Here is a 16098-nt window from a genome sequence, read left to right as displayed (position 1 = left end):
AATTCATAAAATTCGAATTGCTTCTAACTTAAGAAACAGCACTGACATATATGTATTTTAATAATATACATGTTTATTCATTTGAATGTATGTAATATGTCTATATGTTTGAATTTTCTATCTAAGAACAGTTTTTTAATTAAAAGAATAATTTTTTTTAAATCAATTGCAATAAAATACAAAGAAAATGTACAGATTCCTTTTTTATTAGTAATAAAATTAAAAGTACCAGAGGACTTGGGTTCACTTTCGTAGTGACCACGAACATGATGGGATACCGCATGTCATACCGTGCAGTAGTGTAAGTTCCAGTCAAATTATAAAGTGTACTGCAAAAGACACTCGTTACAATTCGCATGAAGCCCAATATACAGGTGCGATGGAATCCTTGACATGATAAAACACCAACGTCTCCACCGAATGATATCTTAGTTGATGAAGACAAAAGCGTTGTCGCGGTGGGAAAATTTCAAAATCTCAACATCCCACATCTTTGGCATGATGATTCACATAACCAAATTTCTCCATCCTCTAACAAATAGAATCAATCTAAATGAGCTACTTGGATGCATGAATTTCTGTACAGGATTAAGGTGCAAAATAAATACATAGCTACTGTAATATATTTGTATCCAAGTCTATCTTCTGCTTCACAATGGCTTGCATGAACCACTCGCCAGTGAAAGTTCGCAGTCCTGCTTTTGCAGCGTTTTCAACTTCACTCTTGTCCTCCTCTCCACCTAGAACGATGCTGTGCGACACATAGTTCTGTTGCAATGCTTCATCTAAGCTTTTCAAAACCTGCACAGAGAAATCGGTTGAAGCTGAATGTTCAAGTGGTGACAAACACTACGAATAAAATCCTCAAATGAAGTCCAAACTTCGAACTTTGAAGATAACGAACAGTGGATGGTTATTGGTAAGAGATAATACCTTTCCTCCTGCTGCTTCACTTAGCTTAACTATGGTGTCCAAAGGAGGCTGCACATGTGGCGTCGGGTATATGTAGAATCCAGCAAACAAAGAGCAAGATTTGTGCTGCGCTATTTGGATAGCATTCGTCAGAGGAGCTTTGTATTTCGATTCATATTCCTTGTCCCTTAGCAGGTATTCCTTCTCATCTAATTTGTCCAAAGAACACCAAAATATATTACAAAATGAATGAGCTAGGGCGATGTTAAAGATCAACAAAATTTGCCGAATACACTGAAGTCAACTAGACCCAGTCCATACACCATCTAACAGAAGAGATATCAAGCCTGATGTACATACAGAAATGAGAGGCGCTCACCAACGAAGGATTTGTGCTTATTGCTTGACTTCAACCATTCTGGCGTAACAACCCATGCCCTGTCAAGTGCACTGAATTATGTAATATTCACCAAGGAAAACGAGAGCACGAAAAGAGGAGAAATCAGAGACGGGCACTTTGGTCCTGCTGCAAATGGAGAAAAATCTCCTGCCAGTAGAGGCTAACACTACATGTCTTAGGCATTCGACAGTATAATCATCACATGATGTGATACTGAGCAGTTCAGAGTAGGTACACAAAACTTACCCCCTGCAAAGGGCCGTGCAAAAATTTAAAGTCCTTCTCACTTCACTGGCAATAACGTGTGTACATTGACCTCCATCGCTTGTCACTTTCCCTCCAAGTTTTTCCACCAACTGCATGTACAACCTCATAAGATCAGAACACATTCCATACTTCAAAATATACCCAAATGTACAAGTCAATAAAAACGCTAATAACGTCAAGTTCACATAAATGTTTGGATGCAATGACCACGTCGTACACCCAGCTGTGTATCAAATAAAATAGGTATAGTGGCATGCTGAAGAAGAGGTGTTCTCATGGTAATGAAATTGCACAAGCATACGGAAGAAAGGTGAAAAGATTAAACCTAAGTTTTACGGCAGAACTTGAAAGGAGGGATGATAGCACGCTTTCAGGGCGAACCTGTATTAATGCTCTCTTCTTCGGATCGTTTGGCATATTCGCAAGAAAAACAACTGGTGTGGAACACGTCGCAGAGTCTTTAGCATAACCTAAGGCCAGCGGTAATCCTACTCTGACTTCAGGAATATTAACTGGTCGAGAGGACAACCGCTTCCGAATCGTGACATCCTTGTCTTGTTTCTTCGACGTTGATTTCAAACGTCTATCATCTGCACCTACGGGCGTAACGCAGTCATCTGTCGCGGATCGCAGACAATCTACACTTCTAGCATCTCGAGTGTCCGAGACAGACTCATGGTTTAGACCAGAACAGTCGTTGACAATTTCAGTATTTTGAGCAGCTGAAAGTTGTTCAGAACTTGACTGACGGACTGATGGTTCAGGCAATCCATTAACTGGATTCACCCCACCTGGAATACCATTACTTTGCCTCCGAACTGACTGTCTAGCTGCCTTCTTTGCTGGTGGAGGATTCGAACTCGGTTTTGGAGCTGAAGCCTGGAGCGTTTCTATAACTGGATTCACCCTCGCTGGATCACCGCCACTTTGCCTCCGCATTGACTGTCTGACTGCCTTCTTTACTGGGGATGAACTCAGAGTTGGTTCAGAAGCTGATGGTTCAGGCATTTCTAATACCGGATCAATCCTGGTCGGACTATCGCTACTTTCCCTCCGCACTGACTTTCTACCTATTTTTTTTGATGTTAGTGGTTTTGCTCGAGGTCTTTTGAGACGAGATTTAGGAGGCTCAGTTTCTAAGACTTTTTCCTTGACCAGATCATCGTTCTCCTGATCCAGACACACCTCTGAGGAAAACATCACAAACCAAGTTAGGAAGACACAAACGGAGCTGCATGAACTTGAGATCACATTTGACAGTCATCTGGTTTTCTGCACACAGATCCAACCAGTGAAGGCAAATTCCGTGGCAACGATCTTCAACCAATACAAACTGTATCACAAAATTTCAAATGCAGCTACATTGTGAAACTCTCCGGCTATTCAATGACGATTGCTTCAGAGAAGGATCTAAAGAGCAGTTGCTTTACCAGTAGGTTTTGGGGGTTCCCTTGTAGCGGTCGCTAAGTTAAGATCATCACCTGGTGTCGCGTCCGAGGACTGATGTTGCGCAAGAGGCACGGAATTGTACGCAGAAGTATTCTCCACATTCCTCAAGGGCTCTCTTAATTTATCATTCCTATGCAAAACGGGGTTACTTGGGGATGTCGAAAGAATCTTCTCATTAGTCTCGGTAGTTGGGTTAACAAAGATAAATCCTGGGCTCTTATGTTCTTGGGTCACAGCTAACTTATCTGAGGGAAGTACAGGTGTATTTTCACAGGTGCCTTTCTCAGATGCTTCCACTATGTCACATCCTGTAAAACGGAGAGTGCGGCTGAACTTTAACGAAGAGAATTTACAATCAGACACATGATCGGTCATCACGGAAACTTTACAACTGGATCCTTTGGAGTAGGACTTAACCTGACATTCTGCACTGTTAAATTCTGAACTACATGGTAAGCTTGCAGCTTGTTGTGAAGTCACATCTGAGCTAAGCGGCACCTTGGGAAGGGTATCTCCAAGGGAATACGGATCTGAGACTTCACTGCAAGCAATGGGAGATTGTTGAACTTCCATCTGCGTCCTGTCAGACGCAGTCTTGGTCTTGGTCTCGGTCTCAATCATATGGTTTGCATTAATTTTGTCAGAGTTCCGGTGAGGAGTTATCTCACCGAAACTGACTGGCATAGCGTCCGCACTCGCAGCGTGCAAGTTACAAACCATGAGGGCTGAGTTTCCAGGAAGAGACATTGCTTTCCGAATTTCATTTTTCAGACGAAGTTTCTGGGGCTTGCCCTGGGGATCGACGGCAGCAATCTTCACGAAACCCTGAACAACATATTTGTCCAATTACACGTTGTAAAACCGCAAATGGTATGCAATCGTAACCACCACTAACGTCATTGAACTCAATTAACATCGGTACTAAACTAATAAGCATTGTCATGAAAACTGTATCTTACATTGCGAAATAACAACAACGCTACCTTTCCCTTGAACATGCGGCGAATGATTTCCATGCTGTGTGCATTCAATATGACCGTAGCCGGACAGAAAGGACTCGAGATAGAGTCGCTATCGACCACAATAAAGAAAGTGGAAAGAAAGCTAGGCAAAAGAATATGATGAGAAGAGGTTCACCATTTTGTTCCAGAAATGCCCAGACTCTTGATCTCCCCAGCAAAACAAGGTTAGCACACCCACATCCGCTAACCTCCTTGCTAGCTCTTTAACTAGCAACTTCCCAAAGCCCTGCGCAAGGATGCACAGAGAACACTGGTATTGGAAGGCGAGGCGGGTAACAATTCAAGATCCACTAGGATTAAAATCGCAAATTTAAAATTCGGAGGATACTGAAACTATAAGAATGCGAAAAACCACCAAGTAATACTCTAAATCTGAAATTCCTGCAGTTCTGAAAAGAAAAGTTTACCTGGCGCTGGTAAATTTGGTCTACAGCAGCCAGTGGAATTTCAGCATATTGAGTATTGGTAGGCAGAATTTGGTACGTAATAGCCCCTACGATAACCTGCGTGTATCCAACGTTAATCCCAAATCGATAAAATATTGTAAGTGGGGTGCTCTGATTGTTAAGACATGGGCAGACTACCCAATGATGTTATATCCATTCAGAACAAAAACAAATCAGGTTATAACCAACAACGAGAATTATGCACGCAGCAGGGCAGACATACCTCAGTATCGGCAGGGAAGACACCTGGCTTCTTCATCAGCAAAGTGCAATACTTTCTGCAGATAATTGAGATCAGATGTGAGTTCCTAGCTCCTGCACTCATAGTACATGTCTACTGCACGTGGCGATTACCACTAACTGCGAAACAGGTAAATATTGCATGATCGGCACGGCTTGCACCCACCCGCTCGTTGTACAGTTCCTAAGAAAATCAGATTCTTTCCCAGTACCAGCTGCAAAGCTCATTGCGGGCAGCTCCTTTTTATATAACATCGTCGCAATCTGGCTCAAACATTTAGCCGATGAAGGATAAGGCTCCGTTAACACTTATTTCGGGAGTAACATCTATTAAGTTTTGGGATTAGTGCAAAACAAAGGGCGAACCGGAACAACAGAATATGCGTCATTCCAAGACCAAAAAAACTGTAGCACCTCAAGGAGCGAGTAGTCGGCTGAATCGGGGCTTTTTGGATTAATCACTTGAAACAAAGGACCCTGAGGCAAAACTTGTTCTGCATCATTCCGATGTATACTACATCAACAAAGTATGCAACATTTTGTGTGACAATTGCTTCTCAAAATTCTGGCATGTCGTGAAATCACTCTTAACAAGGATTTTATCTCGCACACCTAGTGAAACCTGAACTATTTCAGCACACTCTTGACTAGACACATAACAAATAAAGACCAATTAATAGACGTTAGATGTCAATAAAATTCAAGCTTACCTAGAAGAACAGGGTTTGGCTTCTCAAACGCTTGAGGCTTCTGGTTATCAACTAAACACAATAAAACCAAGAAAACAAGATTCCTCAAATGTAAGATGACACACCCCTCATCAATACGACGTTGATCCACACTTATCCAGGGTCATGAGAAACCTATACCATGTGGATAAAAATATAAAGCAGAAGAATTTGAAACATGAAGCGTAATACATTCATGTAGGGATGCTTTCAATATTGTCCAAACAGGAAGTTCTGGTAAAGGTAAATGAGTTCTATCGGTGCCCAGTGAGGTACTTATGTAACCACCTACAAACTGATAAAAAATCATCAACTTTTCTAAGCGGATGGAAACACTTTTTGAAACAGAAATTCTCAGTTGATAACTATCATCATTGAGAAGGAAATATAAGAGGAGGTACCGCTTATTGTTATTGAGGCAGGATGATGGAGTTGCAGACAGAGCTTGTCGGCTATGTACTCCTGATCCGCATCGCTAGGGAATTCGACTATGCAGTTACCTGAACGACAACAGAGAGAAGGAGTTTACTTCACTTTCTGCAGACCTCCGGTCTCTAATTCACGCAATTCAAGTTTCAGGCATGTGCACAAGGTCATTGACGAGATTATTACACGTTGTTGTCACTGTGGATGATTATATATGGTGAAATTGTTTCACCGAGATGGAATTTGCGTTCCGCGAGTGAAAATCGTGGAGAGAACAGAACTTTCCAAGGTGATAGGAACCCACCTATGAAAAGCGTCTTTAGAACGGAGCAAGCCTGAGCAACCTTCCTCTTCCTCTGAGGTGCCATCTGAACCCACCCTCAACAGCAAAGGCTTGTCACGACTAGGCTGCGTCTCCTGATAACTCAGGTATGGGTAAGATAATGGCGCTTTCTTATCATCAGCTCATCATTTAGAATGAAACAACATAAACCTCTTGATGATTAAATTTAATGACTACTTGGCAGAAGCAAGGCACTCTAGGACTGCTCCCTCCTCCACGTACCCCCGTCAGATCTTCACAAAGCCGTGAAAACGATTGAGTAATGTCAGCGAGGGGAGAGAAAGCGGGAAGCACTCTCAAGTCACGGTATTCACTAGCGTCAAAACTCCAAGTGCAACAATGAGCACACACACAAACACATGGAGGATGATCCAGACTCCCCTTGAGGCGGCAATGAGAGAGAAAACAACCGCGTATAGGTGTAAGAGCAGTCAAGAGTAAACACGAGATCGGCGTCAAACCTCGCAATCAATCTAAGAACGACAATTTCCAGCTTCAAAAACCTAAAAGGGCAATGACCCGATTCGTCGTCTGCTCAGACGGGTGGTCTCTCCGCAACAAGGTTAACAGCGACAATCGTCCAGAAGCGCACCAAACCGATATGACTCGCATCCCTAAAACTACAGATCTGGGTTGGGCTCGACGCGGAATCGTTGAGCCACAGAATGGAGCTGCGCTACGATTCTTTCCATGTCGGCGTCGGGGATGGCGGTTAAGAGGGTCGGAGACTTCGTGGTGAAGGTGGCGCCAGAGGGAATGAATGGGAGATGGTGACATGGCCTCGGGGACACCGCAAGCACCCCCTCCCTTAACGGCGGGAGATTTGAATTCAAACCCCGGGAAAGAGCGGGGACCCTTACGGGGGTTACCGGGTGGGTGAACTTTGGTGACCGGTTACCCCCGGTGTCCAAACAGATGTAAGTGGTGTGTGTGTATGTGAGAGAGACAGAATGTATGTAAAATTTGAAAAGCACTGATTATTAGAAAATTGAAAAAGGTCTCTAAGTTTGTAAAGGATCTGAGATAAAGTGGCTATTTTGATGAATTTTTTATTTTGAAAAAATAAATTATGATAGGCATATTTTATACAAACATTCCAAAAAAACATTATAAAATTTGGATACATATATATTGTAGATCATGCATATGCATAATAAATAAATAAAATCCATGGTTTTTACTTACAAAAAACTAATTTTAATAGCAAAAACTATAAAATTATTTTATTCATGATGAAAAAAAACCAATAAAATTAATGTTATTTATACACCAATGAATCTATTCAATGTATTAAATTAAGTATTATTAATTGAAAAAATATTATAAATATTTTGTATAATGCTTTACCTTATATTAGTTAAATAATTTTTTGCATCAATCAAATATATATGCTTCAATGAATAAAATAAAAAAGTATATACTATAAATATATATATATAGATATATAGTTTATCAATCTTAATTTTATTTCATATGGTTTTATTTTTGAGATTATTATTACCACATCTTACCTATCTATTTTTTAAAAAAAAATATTTGTTTATAATAATTATCATTAAAATACATTGTAATTGTTTTTACAATTAGGGTTTTTTCAGTTAATGATACTTTCAAATGAGTCATCTCAAACAAATACTAATATGTTTATAGTTCAAGAAAACCCATTACAAAGAATTGCAATTTGCACCAAAAAGATTGGTACTTTTCGTCTAGTTCTAGACCTGAAATCTCAGCTATCATGCTGGAAAATACCAAAGAGGTTACCTTTTTTCAAGAAAAAAATCAACAAAACAACTAAGGCAAAAATTACTCACTTGCAAAAGAAACATTTGTAGATTTATCATGTTGTTACAAATAAGAAGAATGAATTCTCCAACATTCTTCAAAGTTCCAAACATATTCTTTTAGCGGGTCTTTAAATCTAAATATCAATTTTATAAGGCTTTGATATAAAAGCATGACAAAGGTCCCACACTTGGTGAAGAAAAACTCTTTTTTTAAGAAGCCTTGGTCTACAAAGATAGTATAAAGTAAAAAGGAATCATGAAATGAATCAAATTATTTTTTTATCAAAAAATAAAATAAAATATGATAGCCTATGTTTCTATTATAATAGTTATAACAAACATTTAAACAAACAATTTTATATATCTTTAATTTTTATTCTTATAATATACATACATACATACATATATATATATATATATATATATATATATATAACTTTTGATATTTTAATAAAACCCTTTCTTTGAGATAAAACTATCATAAATTGCAGAAGACAACATGATTAATGCCATGTAGGAAAAAAAATACAATCCAAAACATTTTTAATCTTTTAGCAACACTTAAGCTAATTTTCTTAAATGTAAAACAAACTAAGTGAAACTTTTCAATTTCAACCAATCAAAAAATTTAAAATTGTGACCTCTCAGCTTCTCCCCTAAATGAACCCTTAACAAATTTGAGTCAGTTTAGGTCTGCATGCTGCTCACCTCATACACTAATCCAGTAGCTGTGGGTATCTCCTTCAAAGCTAGTGCTCAAAATCTTTTGATGAGTGCTGTAGATCTTTTACCTCTGCAAGGCTTTTCATGCTGAAAGCTGTGGCGGCTAGTTGTTTGGCTTTCCATCACATTTGTCTTGCCATCGATTTGGTTGCTCCTTCATTTAGAGGATATCAAACATGATCTGCACGCCATCACCCACCTTGATCAAGTGTTGAATGAGCTGTTCAAATTACGAATGGTATGTCTTCTCCGCTCTTTTGTTGCCATCGTCTTAAACTAACTTCGGTGTAACGAACTTGTGGTCACTTCTCATCTCAGTTGCCATGTGGAACATTCATATGTTATGCATATTTCCCTCCACTGGTAGACGATTTTGTTGTGTCAATTTTATATGTTAGCTTCTCAAGTTCTCCTTTGTTGTTGCCTCCAAATGTTGCAGCTGAAAATGAATCACGTGGTCATGGAACTAGGAAATGACATGGCGGAAGTAGTGGCTATTTGACGGCTCCCCCGTTCTCCAGTCTAACACACGAAGGGTTGAAACAAGCGTTTTCGGTTCAGTTGCTCCAATATTCATAGACGAGCTAGATAGGGTGTTTGGACACAACACTAAAAAATTGGCACAATTCTCATGAGAAACCAGGTGGAAGTTGATATGATAGTCCTTGTGCGGTACTAGTTTTAGACGAGGATTCCACAAGCCTGAGGTTCTTGTATATTTGGAACGTTAGCTAAATTCTGAGCGGTGCGTTTACATGCACACTTTTTGCACGATCATTTGTTGCATTCTGAACCCCGAGCATCTCAGTCAATACAAAGTGAGACCTGCAACACTGGATATGGAGGCGGGCCACACGAGGAAACAAGCTGAGAAACAAATCAACGAGAAGGTCGACATTTGGCCATATTTGAAAGTAATGCAGAGCGTGGCGTTCTCAGGGACAATTAAAAATAAAAAATAAATACTGTTCCAATTGATAAGAGAGATGCCTCTCTGCTCGCCTCCAAAGCTGCGACCTAGGCACATGTCGATCTGATGTGTCGAAGCCCAATTCTGAAACGTTGCGTGCAAGACCACCTGTGCGGAATGCATTAGTTGGTTTCTGGCCGAGCCAAAATACTTTAGGCAATGATGCAGATATGGAGGCCCACCTGAAGCATTGCAGGTCCAGTAGCACATCAACAGCAGGAACAGCCCAAATACACAATTCCCCGAATAAGGTGCCAAAATTTATTCCTTCCAGATGTCTTCCTCTGATCTTGTGTTTTTTGTCTTCAGTGAATGATCCACCTGCTGCTTACGAGACATGTAATGCAGTAGTGAGTAGGTTGCATGAAGCCCCAGCCAGATGTCGTGACGCTACCCCTTGCGGCTCGCTTCTCCCGAAGCCATCCACACTCTCCAGTGAAGGTTGCCGCAGCAATGTGTTTGTTCGACGGTCGTCTGAACGACTTAATGTTTTTGAATTTCCCCGAGATAATTCCTGTAAGGAAAACTCAACCTCGGCCCAAACCGCCGTTGAACTATGTCGAGATGAGAGTTCATGAATGCATTGGTGGCGATTGCGTAGGTTGAGGAGCATTGAGGGTTGATACGAAGGTGCAAAATCCAGCTGCTGCCATTGCGATGGACGTCCAGCTTTACATATACGTGTTGATTATCGTATTTGTGCTGATAGTCGCAGGGTTGATCGTAGTCTGCGTGCTCGCATGCCTCGGAGTGCGGTGGTGCTGCCTCCTCGGTAGCCCAAAACCCCAGAAGCTTTATGTGCCAACATTCACACCCCCGCCTGGATTCTCCCTGCAGAGATTGGAAGCCATTCGAATTGACCCGCCCGAGCGCAGCTCCCGCATCGCAGCAGAGAATGCTTTCCTGGATACCTTGCCTGGCCTACCGCCGCGCTACACTTATGGTGATTTGTTCACGGCAACGGATGGGTTCAGAAGAATTCTTGGTGAAGGGGGTTCGGGTCAAGTGTATCTGGGGCTGCTCCCCGGTGGAGTTAGAGTGGCAGTGAAGGTTTTGCAGAGCGCCAATCAGGGAGACAAGGAGTTTCGCACGGAAGTAGCCACCATCGGCAACCTCCATCACATCAACCTTGTTCGGTTGCGGGGGTTTTGTCTAGAGGGTGCTCACCGGCTTCTCGTTTACGAATTCATGGTGAATGGCTCCCTGGATCAATGGCTATTCACTGACTTCATTGACTGGCCAACGCGGTTCAATGTCGCACTGGGAACAGCTAAAGGCTTGGCGTATCTTCATCACGATTGCCAGGAGAGGATTGTGCACTTGGACATCAAGCCCCAGAATATCCTACTGGATGAGAAGTTCACTGCGAAGGTGTCCGATTTCGGTCTCGCGAAGTTGATGAGTCGATCGGTTACCAGTCAGGTACATTTAATTACTCCTCTACCGCATGAGTATGACTGCAATTAGGGTTGTTAACTTCTCCTGCATCTTTTGTAGTTTACTGACCTTGTGATCTTTCCATGGGGTTTCGCAGGTGGTGACTCAAATGCGAGGGACACCAGGCTACCTAGCGCCCGAGTGGCTCATATTCTCAGCAGTGACTGACAAGAGCGATGTGTACAGCTACGGCATGGTGCTGCTTGAGATTCTCAGTGGGCGGAGAAACGTCAGCGACGTGGACAGCGACGTGGAAAAGCATTACTTCCCCAAGTGGGCATACCGCAAAATCGAACAAGGGTGCAGCGTGGCAGACATTGTCGATGCTAAACTGTGTCCCATGAGCGAATTCGATATGAGGCAAGCAGATCGCATGCTCCGGGTCGCAATGGCCTGCATTCAGGTACTGTTCTTCTCCCACAACCACCTCGTGGCTTTAACATGATCTCTATGATTTCTAAATTAATGCCATACAATACCAACGCGCTGCTTCGGGTGCTTCGTTTTCAGGAGGATATGCACGCCAGGCCTTCGATGCCGCTGGTGGTGCAAATGCTGGAAGGCGTAATCCACATCCCGCTGCCCGCACCTCAACCGATGCAATCCGCGCTCAACACGCAATTCACTCGAATCCTGGATCTCAACACGCAGTCGGCACTGGACTTCTCAAGCATCCAAATCTTGTCGGAACCCAGTTCTGTAGAGGCCTCGATAACCTTTAGTGCTCCCAGGTGACTATAAAAGGAGTGGATCTATGTAACTGAGTGTACAAAAGCAACCATCCTTGTAAAACCATTCTCTTGTGTAAACTATCAACTAAATTAGGTGCACGGGCATTTGCAATTACATGATTTTCTTCGCTCTAGTTGAACCGAAACTGTTGTGTAACTGGCCCATACACACCATGATTTTGCTCGGGAGAGGGCACTACCTCATGCGCGAGAGCAAGAACCAAGCTCTTGCACAAGACGGCCTCGTATCTTCAGTCCATCAGCCAAGACTCCCAATCTTCACTCGAAAACTTCCAGCTTTTGGGTATTCTTTCTTCTTCCTCATCCTCTCCAGTTGTGACTTCACTCCTGTAATACCAAGATAAGAGCATTCCCACCAAGTTATGCTGAAACGTGAAACCCTTAGATGTGGTGCAATGTTTTGTTAAAACACAACCTCATATTCATGGCATACCGACACAATGTCTGGTATGTGGCTTGTGAGATTTTGGTTTTGGTTTTGCCTAACTTGGTATTTTGTTCACCACCCAATACTAAAGTTGTCCATTGATTGAGCAGTGTCCATTGATTCTGCAGATAAGGTGAGCTTGGTGTTGGCAGTAGTGTGAGAAACATGCACAGTTTTGAAAGCATGCATCAAAACTTGGAGTAGAACGTGGAATAGATGTGTTGCATTGGAAGAGTAAGTATATCACCAAATGTATTCTTCTTCTTCTTCTTCTTTCTGTCCATTTTGTTGATATAGTCTTTTTTTAGTTTTCAAATTTTGGTAAATTCGCCCATATATTGAAAGGCAAAAGGATTAGGATTAAGTTACAACGTTGTACTACCATAAACTGTATATTTTGATTTGCATTGGTAATTGATATGCCTTCTCTCACTTCGTTTGTTATATGTTTCTTTTACAAAACTGTTGTTGTTTACTTATGTTCGACACAAATGCAAAGAGCAGGTTGTGTCTAGAAAAAATTATTGTGTTTTAGACTTTATACTAAATTTTTATAATTGAGATGCAGCACTGGAGGATCTTAAAACTGGTTGATGAGACACAAAAACGATAATATATTGGTAAAAAATTGTACATTAAATAAACAAATAACAAAATTGAGAGTTAATAATGACTTTGTTCACATTAATAAAAATCCAAATATATACATATATTAAGCTCATATTATATTTACGATTTTGTATTAGAATTATAATTGCCATTTCAAAATTTGCAATTCTATCACAAGCAATAATAACAATAATTTGAAAACATAAATGATGGGATTCTATTGATTCTGGTTATAGCAAGTTAGATATGTGAGTAGTAAAGATAATTTGTATTATATTGTTTGAAATTTAATCTCATTACAAATATCTTTAAGTTTTTTTCAAGTAATATTATGGATTAAAGATTTTTGAAGAAAAAAAGATATATATATATATATATATATATATATCCCTCAAATATGCTGAAATATCTAGAGTACCCCTATATTCTTGATAATAGCAAATCTATCCCTCATTTTTGTGATAATAGCAAATTTACCCTCAAATGTAATAAGATATCACCACTTTGCATTTAGGGCCCAAATTGAGTGGTTAAAATGAATAATTAAATTATTTTGCAACAAACTTTTATTTATAATATTATAAATAAGATAAAAATAAATGTGATGTGATGTGATATTGAGCACCAAGTCACATTGGATGAATGTAGTTTAATTTGGTTTAGTGGGTTTTCATATACTTAGCATTTTATGTTAGTTGGTCTTGTTAGTGTCAACTAGGGTTTGAGAATTTAGGGTTAGAATTATCTACACAACATCAAGGATTCTATTGTTGATAATAATGTCAATTTATATACTTACATACCCTAAAATAACAAATAGGAAAATTAATTCTAAAATAATGATCTTTATCTTTAATTAATTTTCAGGCTATAATTTATTGAAACTATACATATATATGTATAAATGTACATGCCAAAATCCAATTTACTATTTGAAATATATATATATATATATATATATATATATATATTAAATAAATGTGTACATTATCGTGAATATATAGAAAGAGAAGGAAACCTTTAATTAATGCAAGGAAGAAAATTCAAGAATATGTTTGGTAATTCTAACTTAAATTAGGGAAATGATCCAATACTTTTACAAATATATGTATTTTTTTTTACTTTTTTCATTTGAATGAATAGTTTACTATCAAGATAAAATAATAAATAAACATCTGCTCTGTTAAAATATTCTATTTACATTGCAATTGCATGTTATTAATGATTTATCGTTTTTATATATTTAATAAATTTAATAGGATATGTTAAGAAATTAATTATGTTGCTATTATACAATGAAACATGGAATATGTACTTAAAATATATTGATTTAAACGTTTTTTTTTTAATGGACCAACATAAAATAATTAAACACATCTTTTTTGGTAACTTAGACGTAACTATTTTGTAACATTGAATAATATTATAAAAATATAGATATATTCCATTGCTGATCACATTTGAAACAAAGTTTTAGAATTAATTATAATACAGTATTTCATGTACTTTTTTACTATTATTATTATTATTATTATTATTCAATGATTTTTTAAAATAAATATCTGAAAGGGATTTGAATATGTTGGTCTTAATTACTCTGTTACATATTCAAATCCCTTTCAGATATTTATTTTAAAAAATCAACAATGTTGGTCTTAATTACTCTGTTAATGATTGTTTTAAGGTTTTACATCTTATAAATGCATTTTATTTAATAATGTTTGATTTTTAGTTCTACTTGGTATTTCTAAACTTATTGCACTTATGAATACTTTATAATGTATGTGAAAATAATGGGATTTGGTGGGATTGTGCAAATGGCAGGAGGGTGTCCATGTAGTAAAAAGGGAATATCCACCTAATGGTTCCCATTTACAAAATATTACAAAATAATAAAATAAACATTTTCTAACATACCATGAAAAATAAAGTTTCAGTAAAACATTATACGCACTTTGCATTTATGGTCTAATAAAAGAATGCCTTCTTGTATGATAGTAAATATTGTAACCTATCACAACTTATTTCCAACCAAGTAGAGTTATATTAGCCACAAATTCAAGAATCCAATCACATTTTTATGTATTTACACACTTATCTACAAATACACACATGAACAATTTGCTTCATAATCTCCGCAGACCACAGATTTCTAAGAAAATAAAGAGTGTTTAACTTGCAAAGACAATATGACAAAACTTATTATATTCCACAAGGTAATTGTTTTCTGCTTAGTCCAACTGGCTTGACAAGCATTGACACAGGAATATCTCAATCAATGTGATAACATCAGAGTAGTTGGCATACAAAGAAGACAATGATATTTTACAGTTAACATGCAAATCTGTGGTTACTCACACCCTAAACTTGTCTTAATTTATGATAAGGGTCACTGTTTATCAAGGATGTTTAGGGGTAGGGTTTGACCTTTCAATTGTTGAACTATGAAGCCAGAGAAAGGTACCCATTGAGGTAGACATTGAGTGCTTGCAAACACTTCATCCCTTCATTGCAAAGTTGGGCTACACCACCACATGTGCAAAATCCTAAAAAAGAATTTCCAATAATGATGCCATTCTTGTTCCCCTGATCACCACTGGATGGGTGTTTATGGCAGCTCAAGCTATAAAAGCTCCTTATGGGGCTTCACCTCTACCTATGCAAAACCCTAAAAAAGGAAATCCAATAATTATGCCATTCAATTCTCCTGATTACAACTACATGAGGTTGAGGCAAATTGGATTTGAGGAATGTGGCATAGATGTTGTTTTTTAGCTTGCTAAAATAAGTTAGACCCAACATATTTCTAGACCCCAAATGAAATTTTGGAAATTTATGTTAAAATAGGAAGAAAAAAAATGTATATATATATATATATATATATTCACTTATTATTTGTGAACATGTAACATAAATTGAGTTTGTAACAGTGAATTCCAGATACTCAAAATCTATGCAATGGATTTTATTTTATTTTAGTTTAGTTTAATGTCAACTTTAAATTGTTCATACTTGTATGTCCACTGGAGACCCTACTGTAGCTTAGGTTGTAACCCTACTCTGGCAATTGATTTAGGAAAACATTACAAGAACATGAAACTGAACCTTTAAAGCATTATCCTAATCAAGTACAGCTCATTTGACAAGTGTGATTGGATGA

At 38.7% G+C, this 16098-nt stretch overlaps 2 protein-coding genes across 2 annotated transcripts; one reads left to right on the top strand and one right to left on the bottom strand.

Annotated features, from left to right (window-relative positions):
* Positions 1 to 297: 297 nt before the first annotated feature.
* LOC112281876 (uncharacterized) lies at positions 298 to 6698 on the bottom strand. Its single transcript, XM_090249442.1, has 15 exons — positions 6384 to 6698; positions 6195 to 6258; positions 5866 to 5964; positions 5447 to 5497; positions 5151 to 5230; positions 4903 to 5000; positions 4720 to 4774; positions 4458 to 4553; positions 4166 to 4276; positions 3010 to 3853; positions 1961 to 2766; positions 1559 to 1668; positions 1292 to 1350; positions 934 to 1121; positions 298 to 801 (listed from the first exon to the last, which is right to left on the bottom strand). The coding sequence occupies exons 2-15, from the start codon at positions 6256 to 6258 to the stop codon at positions 613 to 615; spliced, it is 2850 nt and encodes a 949-aa protein (XP_090105568.1). The 5' UTR covers positions 6384 to 6698; the 3' UTR covers positions 298 to 612.
* A 2800-nt stretch (positions 6699 to 9498) lies between these two features.
* LOC112281064 (G-type lectin S-receptor-like serine/threonine-protein kinase SD2-5) lies at positions 9499 to 12761 on the top strand. Its single transcript, XM_024517230.3, has 6 exons — positions 9499 to 9657; positions 9791 to 10229; positions 10423 to 11135; positions 11248 to 11553; positions 11661 to 12185; positions 12458 to 12761. The coding sequence occupies exons 1-5, from the start codon at positions 9499 to 9501 to the stop codon at positions 11883 to 11885; spliced, it is 1842 nt and encodes a 613-aa protein (XP_024372998.3). The 3' UTR covers positions 11886 to 12185; positions 12458 to 12761.
* The last annotated feature ends 3337 nt before the right edge of the window (positions 12762 to 16098 follow it).

This window comes from Physcomitrium patens, chromosome 4 (assembly GCF_059467195.1).
Source record: "Physcomitrium patens ecotype Gransden chromosome 4, ASM5946719v1, whole genome shotgun sequence".
In the NCBI taxonomy this organism is placed as follows: domain Eukaryota; kingdom Viridiplantae; phylum Streptophyta; class Bryopsida; order Funariales; family Funariaceae; genus Physcomitrium; species Physcomitrium patens.
This window is presented reverse-complemented; position numbering and strand designations above follow the sequence as displayed.

Coding starts and splice junctions, on each gene's coding strand:
- LOC112281876 (XM_090249442.1), bottom strand. CDS start 6,258: ATGGCACCTCAGAGGAAGAGGAAGGTTGCTCAGGCTTGCTCCGTTCTA. Junction 5,001..5,150: donor CCGACTACTCGCTCCTTGAG/GTGCTACAGTTT, acceptor TGTTTGAGCCAG/ATTGCGACGATGTTATATAA. Junction 2,767..3,009: donor GGAACCCCCAAAACCTACTG/GTAAAGCAACTG, acceptor TGTTTTCCTCAG/AGGTGTGTCTGGATCAGGAG.
- LOC112281064 (XM_024517230.3), top strand. CDS start 9,499: ATGCACACTTTTTGCACGATCATTTGTTGCATTCTGAACCCCGAGCAT. Junction 10,230..10,422: donor ATTTCCCCGAGATAATTCCT/GTAAGGAAAACT, acceptor TTGTGCTGATAG/TCGCAGGGTTGATCGTAGTC. Junction 11,554..11,660: donor TCGCAATGGCCTGCATTCAG/GTACTGTTCTTC, acceptor CTTCGTTTTCAG/GAGGATATGCACGCCAGGCC.